The sequence below is a fragment of the Aspergillus ambiguus genome (genome assembly GCF_047715705.1).
Source record: "Aspergillus ambiguus strain CBS 117.58 unplaced genomic scaffold BDV59scaffold_9, whole genome shotgun sequence".
NCBI classification, from domain to species: domain Eukaryota; kingdom Fungi; phylum Ascomycota; class Eurotiomycetes; order Eurotiales; family Aspergillaceae; genus Aspergillus; species Aspergillus ambiguus.
The window spans coordinates 455,086-471,215 of NW_027395522.1; the positions used below are offsets into that span (position 1 = coordinate 455,086).

Sequence of the window (16,130 nt, forward strand, 5' to 3'; positions counted from 1 at the left end):
GCCTCCATCATCTCATTTCATTTCATTTCCTATATCCCTCTCTTCTTCTCTTCTTCTTCTTCTTCCTTGATTTAATTTTATCCTTCTCTCGTTCGTTTCTCCTCTCTTTGCTATGCCCTGACCGTTCCCATCAACATGGACTCCGCATCGGGCATGGCGGAACCATCGCCGGAAACGTGCCAACAACAGCCACTCCATCATCATCATGACCCTCTCCAGCAAGAAAAACACCTCCGTCAGCTCAAACGCTCCTCTCTGCCTGCTCGCCCTCATGCGGCCGCTCGTCACACCAAACGCTTAACCCTCAATTTCCCCATCAATCTCCCCCCGGCCACTGTGGCCGACGACTCGCACGTGTCGTCATCTCCCGGCGCCATGACCCCCGTCTCTCGATCCTCCGCCCGTCAATCCCCTGTTCCCCCCCTGGGCACGCCCATGGCTTTCGACGACCAGGACGATGGCTCCGGCCTGTTGACCGCCATTGCCGCCCAGGAGCGGAAGGTCCTGGAGCTGCGCGAGGAGCTCCAGCGCGCCGAGTCGGAGCTCGACTCCCTCAAGAAGCAATGGGCCGTGTCCGAGAAGACCAAGAAACGCACCGAGATCAGCCACCGTGCCGAACCGCTGCTCCCACTGCGATCCCCCGATTCCACCGGTCCTGAACCCCCCTCCTCCGCCGTCTCCCAGCATACCCGGGACCACAGCGTTGCCAGCTCCGAGGCCTCCTCCGCCGCAGCGACGCCACAGTCCGCTCGATACAGTCGCGAGCTCGACCGGCGCCAGAGCCTGCGCGCGGCCGCCACAAAGGGCACCAAAGTCTCCTCCAGCGGCCGTCGGGTCTTCCAGGGCTCCCACGCCCGCACACTCTCCCTCCTCGCTCCGGCCTCGGGCGCCCACAGTCCCCTCGGGGCGTCCGCAGAGACTCCCGACGGCGACCGCATCGGCCGGTCCCCCCGCTCCGCGACGCTGCCGTCCGTTGACCGCAGTCCCATGGTCCCCGCGGCCGGTGGCCCGACCGTTCCTGGCGGCGATCGCGATCACGACTTCTCGACCATCCCCGACGACGTGATCGCGCAGTGGCGGCGCACGATGCCACCGCCGTCGCGCGAGGCGCTGATGCGCACCGGCCGACAGATGGCGTCGGATCTCCGGGAGGGCCTGTGGACGTTCCTCGAGGATATCCGACAAGCTACCGTGGGCGAGGAGGGAATCAACGCCACGGAGTCGCGGGCCATGTCGACCAGTGCCCGCGGCAAACGCGACTCCAGCTCGACGTCGTCGCGCAGTAGGGATCGCCTCTCGGTGGCGCAGGGGGGAAAGATATCGCGGTCTCCGTCCTCGTCCGGGAGCAAAGGCCCCGCGGCGGCCAAATCTTCTGGTAAAGACTCGCAATCGGCGGACATGGAATCGTCGTTTTGGAGTGAATTCGGCATTGATGCACCTGGACAGACGTCCCCTCCCGCCGTCGCGGCGCGCCCCCGCAACCCCCCCGCCTCCACCGATCCTCACGAACCCCCCAGCAGCCATCTCGAGGTTGACGACAACTGGGATGACTGGGACACCCCCCAGCCGAAGAAAATGCACACGCCGTCATCGAGCCGGTCGACCATCGAATCCAAGCAGGACCAGTCGCCCGTCACGCAGGGCAGTAGTCCTCGCACGAGTACGAGGTAAGTGGGAGGTTTCTTTTGTTCTCGTCTGGGGTAGGGTGGAGCTGACTAGGGTAGCTTCGGCGACTGGCGCCAACATGACTCCCACATCCCGGACCCCAGCGTGTCCGACGGCATTCCCTGGCCCGCCATCACGAAGCTGGCCCCCTCCAAGCTGACCCGGACGGCCTCGAACCTGATGGCCGAGTGGGAGCGCAGTCTCTCGCCGTCGCCCGAACGGAAGGCCCAGACGAGTTCGCCGCCGCTGGACAAGGACGACAAGAAGGATTGACTCGCCGACTTCTTGTGACGATGGGTTTGATTGCGCGGCCGCGATCTTGTCGGGCGATGACACGGATTCACGCAGGGTGATGACAATACCCTTACGAAGCGCTTATGATTTCTCCCCCTTTTTTTACTTCGATTCGATATTTATATTATGAAATGCATTGTAGACCTATTCTGGTTGCGTGGTAGATGCCGTAAGAGTATCGTGGTATAGTAGCCACTCACGTGATGTGCGGCTGGCGCATTTCGCCCCCCGTAATAAATTTCCACCTCCGCAAAAACATCCGCCGGTTCTCCATTCTCGACCGACTCGACTTACTTGGTACTCACTCCCCTCGGACCGCACGGTCGTCCATCATAATAACACATCCCCTTTTCGCCTCCCTCACTACCTCACAATGAATGTTCCCGGAATGGGCGCCCCGATGGGCGGTCTCGGCGGTGCTGGCACCCCGCCAGGCATGTCGGAGCAGGAGCAAGCCATGGTCAAGATGGTCCGTCCCTGTCCCGGTGGTGTTTATGTCTATTCATTCTAACCGCAGCAGATGCATGCCGCGATGGAATCTTGTCCGATCAAAACGGTCATCTCCGGCACGATGGGTTTCGGTCTGGGAGGAGTGTTCGGGTTGTTCATGGCGAGCGTGAGTGCTGCCCCCCCGGCCAGCACGATCCCCCGAACGTCCAGCAGGAAGGAAGCTAACATGCGTGAGATGCACTAGATGTCCTACGACTCCACCTTCACCCCCCAAGGAAAAGCCATCATGGATCTCCCCTGGCGCGAACAGGTCCGTCGCGGGTTCAAAGACATGGGCTCGCGCTCGTGGTCGTCGGCCAAGAACTTCGGCATCGTCGGCGCGCTGTACTCCGGCACTGAGTGCTGCATCGAGGGGCTGCGCGCGAAGAACGACCTCACCAACAGCGTCGCGGCGGGTTGCATCACCGGAGGCATTCTGGGCGCGAAGGCTGGGCCCCAGGCCGCCGCGGCGGGATGTGCCGGTTTTGCGGCGTTTAGTGCTGCGATTGATGCGTACATGCGCATGCCGTCGGAGAGTGATTGATCGGTTTCTTTGGTGACTCTGTTTGTGGGTTATGTTATGGCGTTTGATAGAGGTGCATTGTTGGCGTTGGGACTCGGCTGTACTCTACTCATAGATCTGATGTATTATATGCTGTGCTGGATGCTTGGCTGTCTTCGGCTTTTATATAGGTTACAGTATGTTGCAGGTGCAACATGGCGGCTCGTTAGACTGAGATAATGTCATGCGGGAGAATCTTGCAAAATCCTGGCTATTTGGATACAACACTTCCCCTTATCCACCCACGTAGATGTAGATCAAAACCTCGCAGCATATGTGGTCAACAAGCACTGCGCAGGGTCACCCAATCCAATCAACACCATCACTCAGTGGACGAACCGAAAGTCCAGCCGTTTCGCCCCTTCGTCCTCGGTCGTCAGTATGTACTGGCTTTGTTCCTGGGCCGACATCGACTGCCAGATCTCCTCCCGTTTCTTGTTGCGCCAGACATAGTACGCCTTCACGAGGTAGAACAGCACGATATTAAAGGAGCAAATTCCCAGAAGCACCCTATTTCCGCGCGGATACAACGGGCTATCGTCCTCTCGGAAGATATTGGTGCCGATGATATTACCGGCTTGGACAGACATGTTATACAGCGCGGCGCTCACGGCTCGGGTGCGGACGGTGTTACTGATGCGCGCATTCCACCCCACCAGGATCGCATGGCAGTATGGGTAACTGAGGAGGACGGTGGAGACCGCGTAGCGGATCCAGGGACTGGCGGATTCGGGCAGCGCAACCAGCGCCACGAGACAAGGGAAGATCCAGATGTTGGAAGTGGAGGAGATGATGGCGCGCTCGTTGAACCGATCTGATATCCTGCTGATGATCAGGAGATTGACGGCGAACATGACCTGGGACGGGATGGCCAAGAGGTTTGCATGAAAGGTGCTGAACCCCATGCGTCGGAGGATATAAGAGAGATATGTCTGGTGAGGCTGCGGTGGAATGTACGTGAGGAGTCCCAGCAGATAAAGCGGCCAGAGATCGTAGTCTTTGAACGACTTTAGCAGTGCGATGGGTCCAACAGCCTGTCTGTATAGACGGGGTTAGAGGTTCGTCGAGAGGACCACTCCAACAGTAGCTGGAACGCACCTGTTGTTCATATCGCCCTTTGAGGGGTCATCACGGAGAAGACGGTTGACTAGGATGAGTTCTTCGCGTTCCGAGAACCAGCCATTCTTCCCTCTGAACCAACTCTTGGTCTGACAAGGACCAGGAGGCATCAAGCCCCAGGAAAAGAGCCCAATCACTGATGTGACTAACCCCTCGATGAGGAAGCTAGCAGGCCGCGTCGAATGTTAGGAGGAAGTGACCGAACGCTTCAGGGAACTTACAGCCATTGCCATCCGCTCCAGCCCTGCAGTCCACGCATTTGCAAAATCCCCGCTGCCAGGAAAGATCCAATGATATTACAGGCACTAGTCAGAGTCAGCAAATTTATATGTGTAGTTGTTGATATAGCCGGGCAAACCTCAACGCCGTCCAGAACCAGCTAAGTCGAATAGGAAGCTCTCTGCCTTTCTAGTAGCGGATTAGTCCCGTATATCCAGCTCATCTTCTAAACCACTCACATAGAAATACGATAGCCAGAGGACAATGTCACTGAATGCCGTGTCAGTGTAGCTTTTCTCATCAGTCACCCTGTTCGATGTACTTACGGGATAAAACCACCCATCAGAAGACCCAACAACGCTCTACAGGCAAAGTACGCCTCCCGCGAGGTCAATGCCGCCTGCGCAGCACTGATGGCCGACCATGCAAGGATGATGAATGGGATCCATCTGTCTGGGCCGACCTTCTTGCTGACCAGACCACTGGGCAGCTCTGCGGCAAGGAAAGACACCAAGAATATCTTTTCAATCAGCATGGATATCGCAAGTCCAGCTAAATACTTACAGTCTGACCGTAGTTAAAATCATTTGTGTTCATACCGAGCTCCGGGAGCTTTGTTCATGATCAGTCAGGCCGCACACCCCATGTAGGGATACATCCACTTACCATGTTGTCTGTAATTGCCCTGTTGATATTTTTCCGGTTCAAGTCCAAGGAGCAAAACATCAACCAAGCCCAAAGCATAATCCGTAGATCAACCTTTCACCTGTCAGTCTGCCCTATCTCCACGGCATCAGGATGGTCAAGATGGCATCAAACCAACCTTCCGGACGAGCTTCTTTTCCTCTTCGGGAGTCCATGTGAAGCTAGGATCAAAGCGATGTCGCCCTTCATAGTGTGCCTTCTCGTAAATTCCCGCCCAATAATCGGCGGTATCTGAATCCTCAAACACATGTCCTTGGGTTCCAAAAAATGCCTCGGGGTCGGGCGACACGGAGGCTTGAGCAAAGAGCTTCCCCATTTTTCCTGAACTAGAAGACAAAGGCTCGCCGATGCCTCGTATTTCCTGCCAGCTAATCACACAATTGATCAGCTAGGCCTTCCGCCTTTTATATCTGTACGATATGTTGCCAGTTGACCGAGTACCAATGCATTGCGACGATTCGCCAAGGATTGTATCATAGAGCCGAGTTCTTGTTTATCGTCCTATATGGCCAAAACATCCAATCCGAAAAGTTTGAGGGGCAGATAAATTTCCAAGTGTCCATTCATGCGTGATAGGGACTTCAGTAGAGGGTCTGGCTTGACAAGTTCGTCATGTTCGGCGCAATTTCGTGCTATCGATTGGCCGTCAGAGCAACATTCATCATGAGTACCATATCACTTATCGCCATACTTTGTATTTGGTCCCAGAATAATTTCTTGTATCATATTACGACAAGAGTAAAGCCCCAGAAATTGAATTGCCTGTTGACATAGTGGGATTTTGCTGAGTCTAGACAGTAGGGCCTTCTCGAGTATCCAGTTCATTTCCCAATCAGACGCCCTTCTTCAATCACATGAAAACGGTGAACTTAGTGGAAGATAGCGTGCTCTTAAAAAGAGGGAAATTGATTTAACTGTTTTGGCTGGTCGCTACTATGGCCTGTGGCCGTATCAATGAAGGTGAGCTCACCCATCCACTCTTACGGCTGGCTGTATTGAAGGCCAAAAGGAAATATGAAACCCTACTCTAATCCCAATACTCCGTATGCGAATAATCTACTTTTGGTCAAAGTCAATCTGTTGAAGTGCCACCATGACGTCAGTTACATATACAGAACCACCAAACACACCATGACCAACTGACTACGCCCAAACATCATGGCCTTCATAGTAAGTAAGAGCTTATGATCGTAACACGTCTCTAACATGATTAAGGAGACAGAATATTCAGTGCAGAACCCGTTGAATCGAGAACCGTCCACTAGAACTCTCGTATCGAGGTACACTACCGTCGTCTAAAATAATCCAGACGTTAGACTATTGAGCTAACAGGATTGCAGTTTTGTGACCCCGGCGCAGCTTTCCTATGACCGTAATCATGGTCCTATTCCCCATGTATCGGCTTCAACTCACAAACTCTGTATCGACGGATCAGTCGCAACGCCCCTTACGCTTTCTATCGACCAACTTGCCACCGACTTCTCCCAGCATGAAGTCACGTGTGCGCTTGAATGTGCAGGCAATCGCCGCCATACCATGCGCACCCTACTCAAAGAGGTCCAAGGCATCGACTGGGGAGATGCGGCGGTCATGAACTGCAAATGGCGCGGGCCGAGATTGCGCGATGTACTCTTCCGTGCTGGGGTCCCTCGAAGAGATGTGGATCATCTGCACGTTGCTTTCTCATGTCATAAGGTCAAGTGCCAAGAAGATGATTGGTTTGGGGGAAGTGTGCCTTTAGAAAGATGCTTAAGGGAGGACCAGGACGTAATTCTTGCGTTGGAGGTAAGTATATTCGCGTTACTTCCATCCCTCCGGTCGATACGCTAGAACTCACAACTACAGATGAATGATTCACCACTTTCATACAAACACGGTCATCCCGTTAGAGTTGTTCTTCCGGGGATAGCTGGTGCACGGTGGGTTAAGTGGCTAGATCGTATCACGGTACAGGACCATGAATCTACCAACTTCTACCAGCGCCGTGACTATAAAGTACTACCACCAGAGGCGGTAGATACAGCCTCGGCGGAGCCGTTCTGGGATTGTACACCGGCCATGTGCGATGTACCGATCAATTCCGTCGTTGGTGTGCCTGCGGATGGGGAAACGGTGGCATTGTCACCCACCGGCACGGTGGAAGTGAAAGGATACGCTGTCCCACAGGGCGCAGATGGACCCGTGACGCGAGTGCAGGTATCGTCCGATAGTGGAAAGTCATGGATGGATGCGGAGATTGAACAGTCCTCCTCGATGAGTGGAGGAAAATGGTGTTGGGTTTTATGGAGGGCGGAGGTTCGTCTGGAAAGGGGTAATGGTAGGGAGATATTGAGCCGTGCATATGATGCTGGTGGGAATTTGCAAAACGAGCATTCGCAGTGGAATCTGAGAGGGGTCGGATATAATGGTTTTGGAAGAGCGAGAAATTTGACTGTCCTTTAAACTGATATTGTAATATTTGCTGGAAGAGTGATGTATTCACTCTCGATAACATAATAGGAAGAAGTGTCTGTTATCGTTTCCTCGTTGATATAGAACCATTACTGTAGCAGACAACATGCAGTAAGTGTAATGCAACTTCTGTGGAATTGATTACCATATAAGGACATAAGATACCGCAGTTTAACGTAATGGCCCTAATTTTCCAGCCATCTGACGCAACCAGAGCTTGCGGTCGAGTCGCAGTTCCAAAAAGGCATTTTTATCCCCTGCGTACATAAATTTCTTGCCTGGTGCTTCTACGGGCCCTCCATCATCAAGGAAATTGAACAGATAGTGCGCTTCTTCATATGCGTTCGTCTCATAATAAGCAAGTTTCTGGGATTCATCTGTTGACTTCACTACGAACGCTAGTCCCAGGACCTCTTGACCAGGTTCCCCGACAATTAGCGCAGGATAGTCACCCCATTTACCCAGCGCATATATCTTCGATGTTGGTCAAGTAGTCTGACGGTAACGGCACATCATACAAACCTTCATTCCGCATCTCACCATCTGGAGGGACTGTGCCTTCTTCCCTCTGAGAGTGATGTGACATGTTGAGACAACCACGGGCTGAGATATTGGCGACTTGACTGTAGAATAGCGCAGACTCCAAATGTTATCGCTGTCAAGAATACTGGCTCTGTGCTCTCTGGTCTCGGTGAGGGGAGAGAGTGATTTCACCTATAACCAACAATTAAGCAACTTGAATTGGTAGTCTATTTTGGCAATCTTTGGAACTGCTTCGGGTTGTATTTTGAAGGGTTCTTATGGTCGGGCCTCAGTTACTCGATCACGTGGAAGGCAGGCGTATACGGCCGTTGGTAGACAATATGCAAAGGGAAGAAAGGGCCGCATTAGGCAGAGGGAAAAATACTATAGACTACGTAGTACACATTGAGAGAGGCGGAGGTATGAACGAGGGATTGACAGTACTACTACTGGTCCGGAGTTAGGGCTCTGGTAGTATACTATAGAATACTTTATCTCCGGTGGTCTCACTCACTCTGCCGTCTTGGGGATATTAGTAGATATTAGTAATGGGGGCTTACTGACGCCCAAATATAAATCATGTAAGACGCGCTATTTGAGGATATCGCCCAATTACCCCTCATCGTTTCTTGGTCACGATAACATACATACTGTCATTATGGCAGAGAACGAGGCAGCCACCATCACCGCACCTACTGCGCATCCCTTCACCATCGAAAATGTGCCAAAGCCTCAACCAGGACCAGGACAACTGGTTATTAGAAATGCTGCCGTCGCCATAGTACTAAGCGTATCCCCTGTCATTCTGTTGCTGTTTTCTTGGCTAATTGTTCGACGAGAATCCGGCCGACTGGAAAGTGCAGTAATGGACTCTCTGATACCTATGGTTGAAGCCAGAACCTGATCATCGTATAGGACCTTTGGAGGGTATCCGAACAAGTATCCATTTATATTAGGGCATGATGCGGCGGGAATCGTTGAAGAAGTTGGGCCAAATGTGACCCGTTTCAAAAAGGGCCAAAGAGTCATCGCGTACGTTCCTTGCCCTCGTCTTGCTAAGTTGGAAACGAAATACCTATTCATCTACTACAGTCACTGCAGCGGTTTCTTGACACGAGACGCCGCCAACGGAGGATTCCAGTTGTATCCAATGGTGAACGAATCTCTTACAGCAGAAATTCCCGAATCGCTTCCATTTGAACAAGCTGTGGTTCTTCCTTTGGTGATCTCAACCGCCGCCTCAGGACTCTATCCGGAGGATTGCCTTAACCTGCCTTTGCCCGTTGTCGATGGGGTCAAGAAAACGGGGCAGACACTCCTAGTATGGGGCGGTGCGTCGTCTACGGGATCAACGACTATCCAGCTTGCTGTCGCCTCGGGGTTAACTGTTGTGACCACTGCTTCTCCCTCGAATCATGACTTTGTTTTGTCTCTGGGGGCGCAAGCTGTGTTTGACTACCGGTCGCCCAGCGTGGTAGAAGACATTGCCAATGCACTTACCAACACTGAGTTTGTTGGGGTCTACGACGCAATCTCTGAAGAGCCCAGCTTCAAAGCCATCTCCGCGATCCTTGACCGGTTGGAGACGGCTGTGAAAGTTATCAGTGTGCTACCGTACGACAAGCCAACTGAGCATTTCGCCCCAAAGTTTGGTAAGTTGCAAGCAAACAAACGGCTACTGCCACTCCTCGGCATCGTTACTAACATGCGCCTCAAGTGATGGCATTCGGACTTATCCAGGAACCCAATCGTGAAATAGGGGAGTGGATATGGGGAACATATGTACCACAAGCTTTGGAAAAGGGATCTCTTAAACCGAAGCCAGATCCTTATGTTGTGGGCACTGGCCTCAAGGACATTCAGCATGGCGTTGATGTGCTCAAGAAGGGCGTTTCGGCACAAAAGGTGGTCGTCACTCTTTAACTCAACAGCTGCCTGCTATTGGTAGAAACGGTATCATATGGGATCTTAAGACGGTATTGGAATCTACTCAATAACAAGAGGTCAAGAGTAAATTGAATATAATATATCTAGAACTTCATATACGCGAATACATACACTGATCATGGTAACACCACATACTTCTCCAGATGCTTGGGGATGGCCGCACGCAATCCCTTGCTCTGGAGCCAGGTGTTTGAGAAAAGACGATCCGCGTAGCGGTAGGCTCCATCGCAAAGAATCGTCACAACCGTCTTTCCCTTGCCCAGCTTCTCCGCAACCTCCTTCGCGGCCACCACATTAAGCGCGGAGCTCGCGCCCAAGTAAAGCCCCTCCTCATCGAGGCAACGGTACACCATCTCGATGGACTTTTCGTCGGGGATGTTCAATGATCCATCCAGAAGGTCAATATCCGGCCGCAGGTTGTCCGTCACTCGGCCTTGGCCGATGCCCTCAGTGATACTACCTCCACTGCGCTCGGTCAACTTACCGCCGCTCTGGATGTAGCTGTGCAGAACACTGCCGGGAGGATCGGCAAGGAAGCACTTGACGCGTCCATCACTGGCGGTCTTCAGGGACCGCGTGATACCGGCGAGGGTACCACCAGTTCCGGTAGCGCAAGTGAACGCATCGATCTGGCCGCCTGTCTGGGCCCAGATCTCCGGGCCGGTGGTGTCAATGTGCGCCTGGCGATTGGCAACGTTGTCGAACTGGTTCGTCCACACCGCGTTGTCCAGCGACTCGGCATGGCGGCGGGCTTGGTGGTTGTAGTTCTGCGGGTTGTCGAAGGCCACGGCCGGCACCGGGTACACTTCCGCACCCAGCAGTCGCAGCAGGTCGATCTTACCCTGCGATTGCGTGTTGGGCATGTAGATGACCAGCTTGTAGCCCTTGGAGCGGCACACGTGTGCCAGACCAATGCCGGTGTTTCCGGCAGTTCCCTCGACGACCGTACCGCCGGGCTTCAAGAGACCCTTCTCTTCCGCATCCTTGACGACGAACAGCGCAGCCCGGTCCTTGACGCTGCCTCCGGGGTTCTGGAATTCAGCCTTGCCCAGGACGTTGCAGCCAGTTTCTTCGGAGAGACGCTTCAGGCGGATCAGAGGGGTGTTTCCGATGGCTACATAGGAGGAATGGTCAGAACACGGAGGATTTGGCGGAGGTGAGAGGGAAAGTGTACCGTACCCTCGGTCAAGCCGTTGACGAAGCCCTGAGCTCCGGACACCTTTACGTGATACGGGGTCGATGCCTCGACTGCGCGCAGGGCAGTTGTGCCAAAGCGCCGGATACTTTGCCGGAACATACTGGCGAATCCTCACTTTGACCAGGAACCTCGTCGCTGAACTCCAAAGAGCGTTGAGATCCCCCCGGTCTTCCGACGCCGATGGCCGGTGTTAGTCATCGAGGTCACGTGGACAATGGCGTGATAGATGGATCCATGTTCGGCCAGTGCTAGTAGGACCATTGTCACTCAGGAGAGAGGTATGCATAGGATGTGAGTACTCTTATGTAGGCTGCAGGGGGCATAGTACGTAACTGGAACGAACGGCCCTGCTGCAGGTCGATGTCATGGTCTCTGATGGCATCAACGCACGCCCACGTGCAGCCCTAACCCTTATCGGAAACCTTCCCGTTTGGGCTGTTTGTTTATCCCGCATCCCGTGACTGATTGTCATGAAAGCGGCGGCGAACTTGGAGAACTTCATTTCAACTAACGACGACAATACCAACCACCCTCCCAACCCGAGTCGCCATGCCTGCTCGAGTGTCCGCCCGTTCGACATCGGGAACGTCCCGAAAGACATCATCAGCCCAGCCGTCTACTGGGCGAGCAGGGTCCGTCCCTCCCTCGATTCAGATCCCAGAGGAGCCCCCTCTCCCGGAAACGATTCCCAACTTACGCCGCGATGTGTGCTCGATCTTTGCCGACGCTCAACGCTCTACAACGGGTCACAGAAAGCTTGTAGTGCGCCTACGGAAACTACAGGAAGGGTGCAGTGGCATTTCGCAGAAAACGTCCAAGAAGGATGGCAAGAAGGTCCAGGAACCAATCTCGCTCCCGAGCGAAGAGTCCCTACCCGAGACAGAGTTCAATGTCGAAATCGGTCGCTGTCTGTTGCGCATTGTCTCCATCAAGAAGTCGGAGCCTGTTGGAGATCGCATTTTGCGATTCTTGGGTACCTTCTTGAGCCATGCCTCTGAAAAAGATGCTGAGCTCTTCGCTTCCGATGACGACGAGAACATCCCCGAAACGCCGAGTTCCCGCCTAGCCACCAGCCTCGTTGGTCTTATTGTGCCTCTGCTCTCTGCTAAGGATAGGACGGTGCGATTCCGCGCGACTCAGATTATTGCGAATATTATCAATGCGCTCGACACGGTCGATGATGACCTCTACCATACTCTCCGACAGGGCCTTTTGAAAAGAATCAGGGATAAGGAGCCCTCCGTTCGGGTTCAGGCTCTGATGGGCCTGGCCCGTTTGGCGGGAAATGATGACGAGGACGATGATAACGATGACAGCTCAGCGCTTGTCGACAAGTTGGTTGATATTATGCAAAATGACACTAGTGCAGATGTCCGGAAGACTCTTTTACTCAACCTCCCTCTCTTACCTGCGACCCTTCCTTATCTCCTGGAGCGTGCCAGGGATTTGGATGCTGGTACCCGACGAGCTTTGTATGCTCGCTTGCTCCCTACCTTGGGGGATTTCCGCCATCTGTCCCTGTCGATGAGAGAAAAGATGCTCCGATGGGGATTGCGTGATCGTGATGAAAGTGTGCGAAAGGCCACAGGCAAATTGTTCTACGATCGCTGGGTTGAAGATTGTGCTGGCACGAATGATGAGACCGAAGAGGGCTCTACCGGGCAGCGGTCCCCGCCCAATATCCCTGCTCTGCTTGAACTTTTGGAGAGAATTGATGTGGTGAACTCTGGGATGGAGTTGGGTATCGCCCATGAAGCCATGCGAAGCTTCTGGGAAGGCCGCCCGGATTATCGGGAGGCAGTGGTGTTCGACGAGCCCTTCTGGGAGTCTCTCACTGCTGAATCCGCTTTTCTCATCCGTTCCTTCAACGATTTCTGTCGAGTCGAGAATGATGGCAAATATGATAACCTCGCCGACGAAAAAATGCCTGAAGTCACCGCCTTAGCCTATTTCCTCTCCAAATACATGACCGATCTATTGCAGCGGAGAAAGATTTCCAAAGAAGCAGGCGAGGCCAATGACGATGAATCTCTTGAGCAAGAGTTTATCGTTGAACAATTACTTCACATCGCCATGACTCTCGACTATAGTGACGAGGTTGGCCGTCGCAAGATGTTTTCCCTGCTCCGCGAATCGCTTGCTGTCCCTGAGCTCCCTCAGGAGTGCACCAAGTTGACCATCGAAACTCTCCGATTCGTATGTGGTCCGGATGCTGCGGCTGAGAATGAATTCTGTAGTGTGGTCCTGGAAGCTATTGCCGAAGTTCACGATACTATCGCCACCGAAGACAGTTTTGTTTCCGCAAAGTCGGAAATCAGTGACGATACCTCCAGCCGTCACCGCTCCGAGACACCAGCGGACAGTGAGGAGGAGAAACCTTTTAACAAGGAGGAAGCCAAGGCGAAGATCCTGCGGGAGATCGTGGTGAACATGAAGTGTCTACACATTGCGCAATGCATGTTGCAAAATGTGGAAGGAAGTCTCCAGGCTAACATGAACCTGGTCACTATGCTTAACAATCTCGTCGTCCCGGCTGTTCGCAGTCATGAGGCTCCCATTCGTGAGAGAGGTCTGGAGTGCTTAGGTCTGTGCTGCTTACTGGATAAGGTTCGTTTTTATTACCCTTGGGTACGTTGCGTTTTACTAATAGGTTCCCTCTAGACTTTGGCCGAAGAGAACATGACGCTATTCATCCACTGTTACAGCAAAGGCCACGAGGCCTTGCAGGTGACGGCCATCCAGATCCTCTGCGATATGCTAACTACGCACCCATCGTTGCTCGCGCCTGTATCCCAGCCTGATGGGGAGACTGTGGCACCGCCGGTGTTCCAGAAGCCTTTGCTCAAGGTATTCGCGAGAGCCCTCAAATCGAACTCTCCGAATAGCGTACAATCTGCTGCTGCTACGGCGCTTTCCAAGCTGCTCCTTACGAGTGCGTTCACTCCTTCGGGGGCCAACGTTCCCGAGGCCATCCAGGAATACAATCAGACTGCCATCGAGACCCTCCTCCAGTCTCTGGTGACCTCGTTCTTCCACCCCCGTACTCGCGAAAACCCAGCGCTTCGGCAGGCCTTGGCGTATTTCTTCCCTGTGTATTGCCACTCGCGCATCCTCAACACTGAGCATATGCGGAAAGTAGCCGTGCCGGTCATTCGTGCCGTTCTCAACGCGGCTGAGGAGTACTATTCACTGGAGGCGGAGGAAGACAGCGATGGAGACATCGATGAGAGTGCGGGGCAGCGGGAAGTCAAAGCCCTGATGACCGGCGTGCTGGGAATGCTGGCAGAATGGACGGACGAGCGCCGAGTGGTTGGATTGGGTGGAGAACGAGTTCTGGCAGGTGGTCCGGCCAGCTCAAACGCCTGTGGATTCGTCCATCTCGCTCTAGTTAAGGACATTCTGGAGCGGGTTCTGGGAATCAGCTCGGGACCCAACCGTTGCTCCAAAGAAGAGAAGAAGCTTCTCTTCTCTCTTATGAGCAAGCTCTACATCGCGCCTCCGACAGCCCCGGCTCCCTCGTCGCGCTCGGGCTCGCGTAACCCGGAGGGCGATGATACTCTCCGGTCTAGCGTGCGCAGTGCGCATAATGATATCAGCCCGGAGAACATTGCTCTGGCTCAGGAGGTCAAGGGACTTCTGGATGAAGCGATTGAGGAAGGGGTCGCAGCGGAAGCGGCAGGCCGTAATGCACTCGTGAAGGTGAAGAATGCGGTGCTGAAGCTTCTTGCGGCGGCTCACGGTTCCCGGCCCGCCAGTGCTCGTCCTCGGGAAGGGACTGAGGAGGGTGATAGTGATCTGGTGAGCGTCCGGTCAGGTCGCTCGGGTAGCGTGCGGCCGTCAGTCGAGCCGGGGGCGTACCGCCGGGGCGTTTCGGTCGAGCCGAGTATCATGGAGGAGGATGAGGAGAATGAAGACAGTCGACATACTTTGATCAAGACGGAGGTGGCGGACGACTAATGACATTGTATGGAGTATGATTTTTTATTTTTTATTTTTTATTTTTTTGGCGTTGGTTGGATGGGATGGAGGGACGGATTACTATGTAGATAACATCGAGATGGTTTGGGATGTATATGAATGGGATTTTACGGCTGTATGGCTAACTGGTTCTGTTGATACCAGTAGGTAGGCACCTAGGTAGCTAAGAGGGTGTCTCGGGATCATACGATGAGTGCATTAGTGCGGTATCTTGGAGATATATATTGGCAGCGGTGGTGATAGCGTATTGTATTATCATCAATTCCCCCATGTATGAATCTATTGAAGTCTATAATAATTATCCTGTGAGGTCTCGAGCAGTAAACCCAGAGAATGTTGGCATTAATATATCCCCGACGACTTGGAGGTCGAGGAAATGAGTCTGCCTGATGACAGGGGATGACGGGGGCGGGAAGCTAATCCGGTGGCCGTACCTTCGGGCGTATCCAACCGGAAGGTCCTTGGGGTAAGCGTCAGGGTAAGGTGTCAGTCTGGATGTGGTAAGTTTGAATCGTGTCTAGAGATTTAGTCTGGGAATGGATTGAGTTTGGACGAGAGAACAGCAAAAGAATTGATTCTCGATCATCCAGACGGTACCTATGTCTTCCGTATAGGATTGTATAGAATACCTTGTAACCTCCTGGACCTCCCGCTGACATCTCCACCGTACCTATCCTACCGCACATTCCAGTTACACCAACAGCCTCAATTGACCTCAGGAGAAGATTCATTCTGGAGATAGCCTTTACTTGCCGAGTCCCCAGATTCTGCTGGATTGATTTCCTGGGTGATCCAGAATTCCCGTCCCGAACCAGAGAATCCCAGGGAAAAAGGGAAAGGGTAAAGAAAAAAGAAAAATTCAATCTTACCGAATTCACTCACTCCACCGTTGGTCTCAATCCCAGTCGCGCCTTCCTTTCTTTCCCTCTTTCCCCTCTTCCGCCTCGCCATCCCCTTCTCCTTCCTGATTCGGTTCTGTTT

General features: G+C 53.4%; 6 protein-coding genes across 6 annotated transcripts; 4 read left to right on the plus strand and 2 right to left on the minus strand.

Moving 5' to 3' along the window:
• The first annotated feature begins 5 nt into the window (after positions 1-5).
• On the plus strand, positions 6-2,104 carry BDV59DRAFT_175060 (DUF4048 domain-containing protein). The gene is made up of 2 exons (XM_073689192.1): positions 6-1,667; positions 1,725-2,104. Exons 1-2 carry the CDS (start codon positions 136-138, stop codon positions 1,936-1,938), a joined length of 1,746 nt encoding a protein of 581 aa, XP_073549604.1. The 5' UTR covers positions 6-135; the 3' UTR covers positions 1,939-2,104.
• A 125-nt stretch (positions 2,105-2,229) lies between these two features.
• Positions 2,230-3,228, plus strand: BDV59DRAFT_175061 (translocation channel protein TIM22). Its single transcript, XM_073689193.1, has 3 exons — positions 2,230-2,428; positions 2,480-2,575; positions 2,654-3,228. Exons 1-3 carry the CDS (start codon positions 2,333-2,335, stop codon positions 2,990-2,992), a joined length of 531 nt encoding a protein of 176 aa, XP_073549605.1. The 5' UTR covers positions 2,230-2,332; the 3' UTR covers positions 2,993-3,228.
• Positions 3,229-3,237: 9 nt separating this feature from the next.
• On the minus strand, positions 3,238-5,369 carry BDV59DRAFT_212119 (major facilitator superfamily domain-containing protein; the record flags this gene model as incomplete). The annotated part of the gene is made up of 9 exons (XM_073695959.1): positions 3,238-4,048; positions 4,109-4,294; positions 4,351-4,434; positions 4,488-4,537; positions 4,588-4,618; positions 4,675-4,868; positions 4,913-4,960; positions 5,015-5,107; positions 5,172-5,369. 9 exons carry the CDS (start codon positions 5,367-5,369, stop codon positions 3,337-3,339), a joined length of 1,596 nt encoding a protein of 531 aa, XP_073549606.1. The 3' UTR covers positions 3,238-3,336.
• A 3,272-nt stretch (positions 5,370-8,641) lies between these two features.
• Positions 8,642-10,028, plus strand: BDV59DRAFT_175068 (zinc-binding alcohol dehydrogenase family protein). The gene is made up of 5 exons (XM_073689194.1): positions 8,642-8,807; positions 8,866-8,888; positions 8,942-9,058; positions 9,119-9,678; positions 9,744-10,028. The coding sequence occupies exons 1-5, from the start codon at positions 8,685-8,687 to the stop codon at positions 9,947-9,949; spliced, it is 1,029 nt and encodes a 342-aa protein (XP_073549607.1). The 5' UTR covers positions 8,642-8,684; the 3' UTR covers positions 9,950-10,028.
• On the minus strand, positions 10,029-11,674 carry BDV59DRAFT_175070 (cysteine synthase A). Its single transcript, XM_073689195.1, has 2 exons — positions 11,153-11,674; positions 10,029-11,087 (listed from the first exon to the last, which is right to left on the minus strand). The coding sequence occupies exons 1-2, from the start codon at positions 11,268-11,270 to the stop codon at positions 10,090-10,092; spliced, it is 1,116 nt and encodes a 371-aa protein (XP_073549608.1). The 5' UTR covers positions 11,271-11,674; the 3' UTR covers positions 10,029-10,089.
• BDV59DRAFT_175072 (condensin subunit YCG1) lies at positions 11,675-15,270 on the plus strand. The gene is made up of 2 exons (XM_073689196.1): positions 11,675-13,778; positions 13,833-15,270. The coding sequence occupies exons 1-2, from the start codon at positions 11,721-11,723 to the stop codon at positions 15,126-15,128; spliced, it is 3,354 nt and encodes a 1,117-aa protein (XP_073549609.1). The 5' UTR covers positions 11,675-11,720; the 3' UTR covers positions 15,129-15,270.
• Positions 15,271-16,130: the final 860 nt, after the last annotated feature.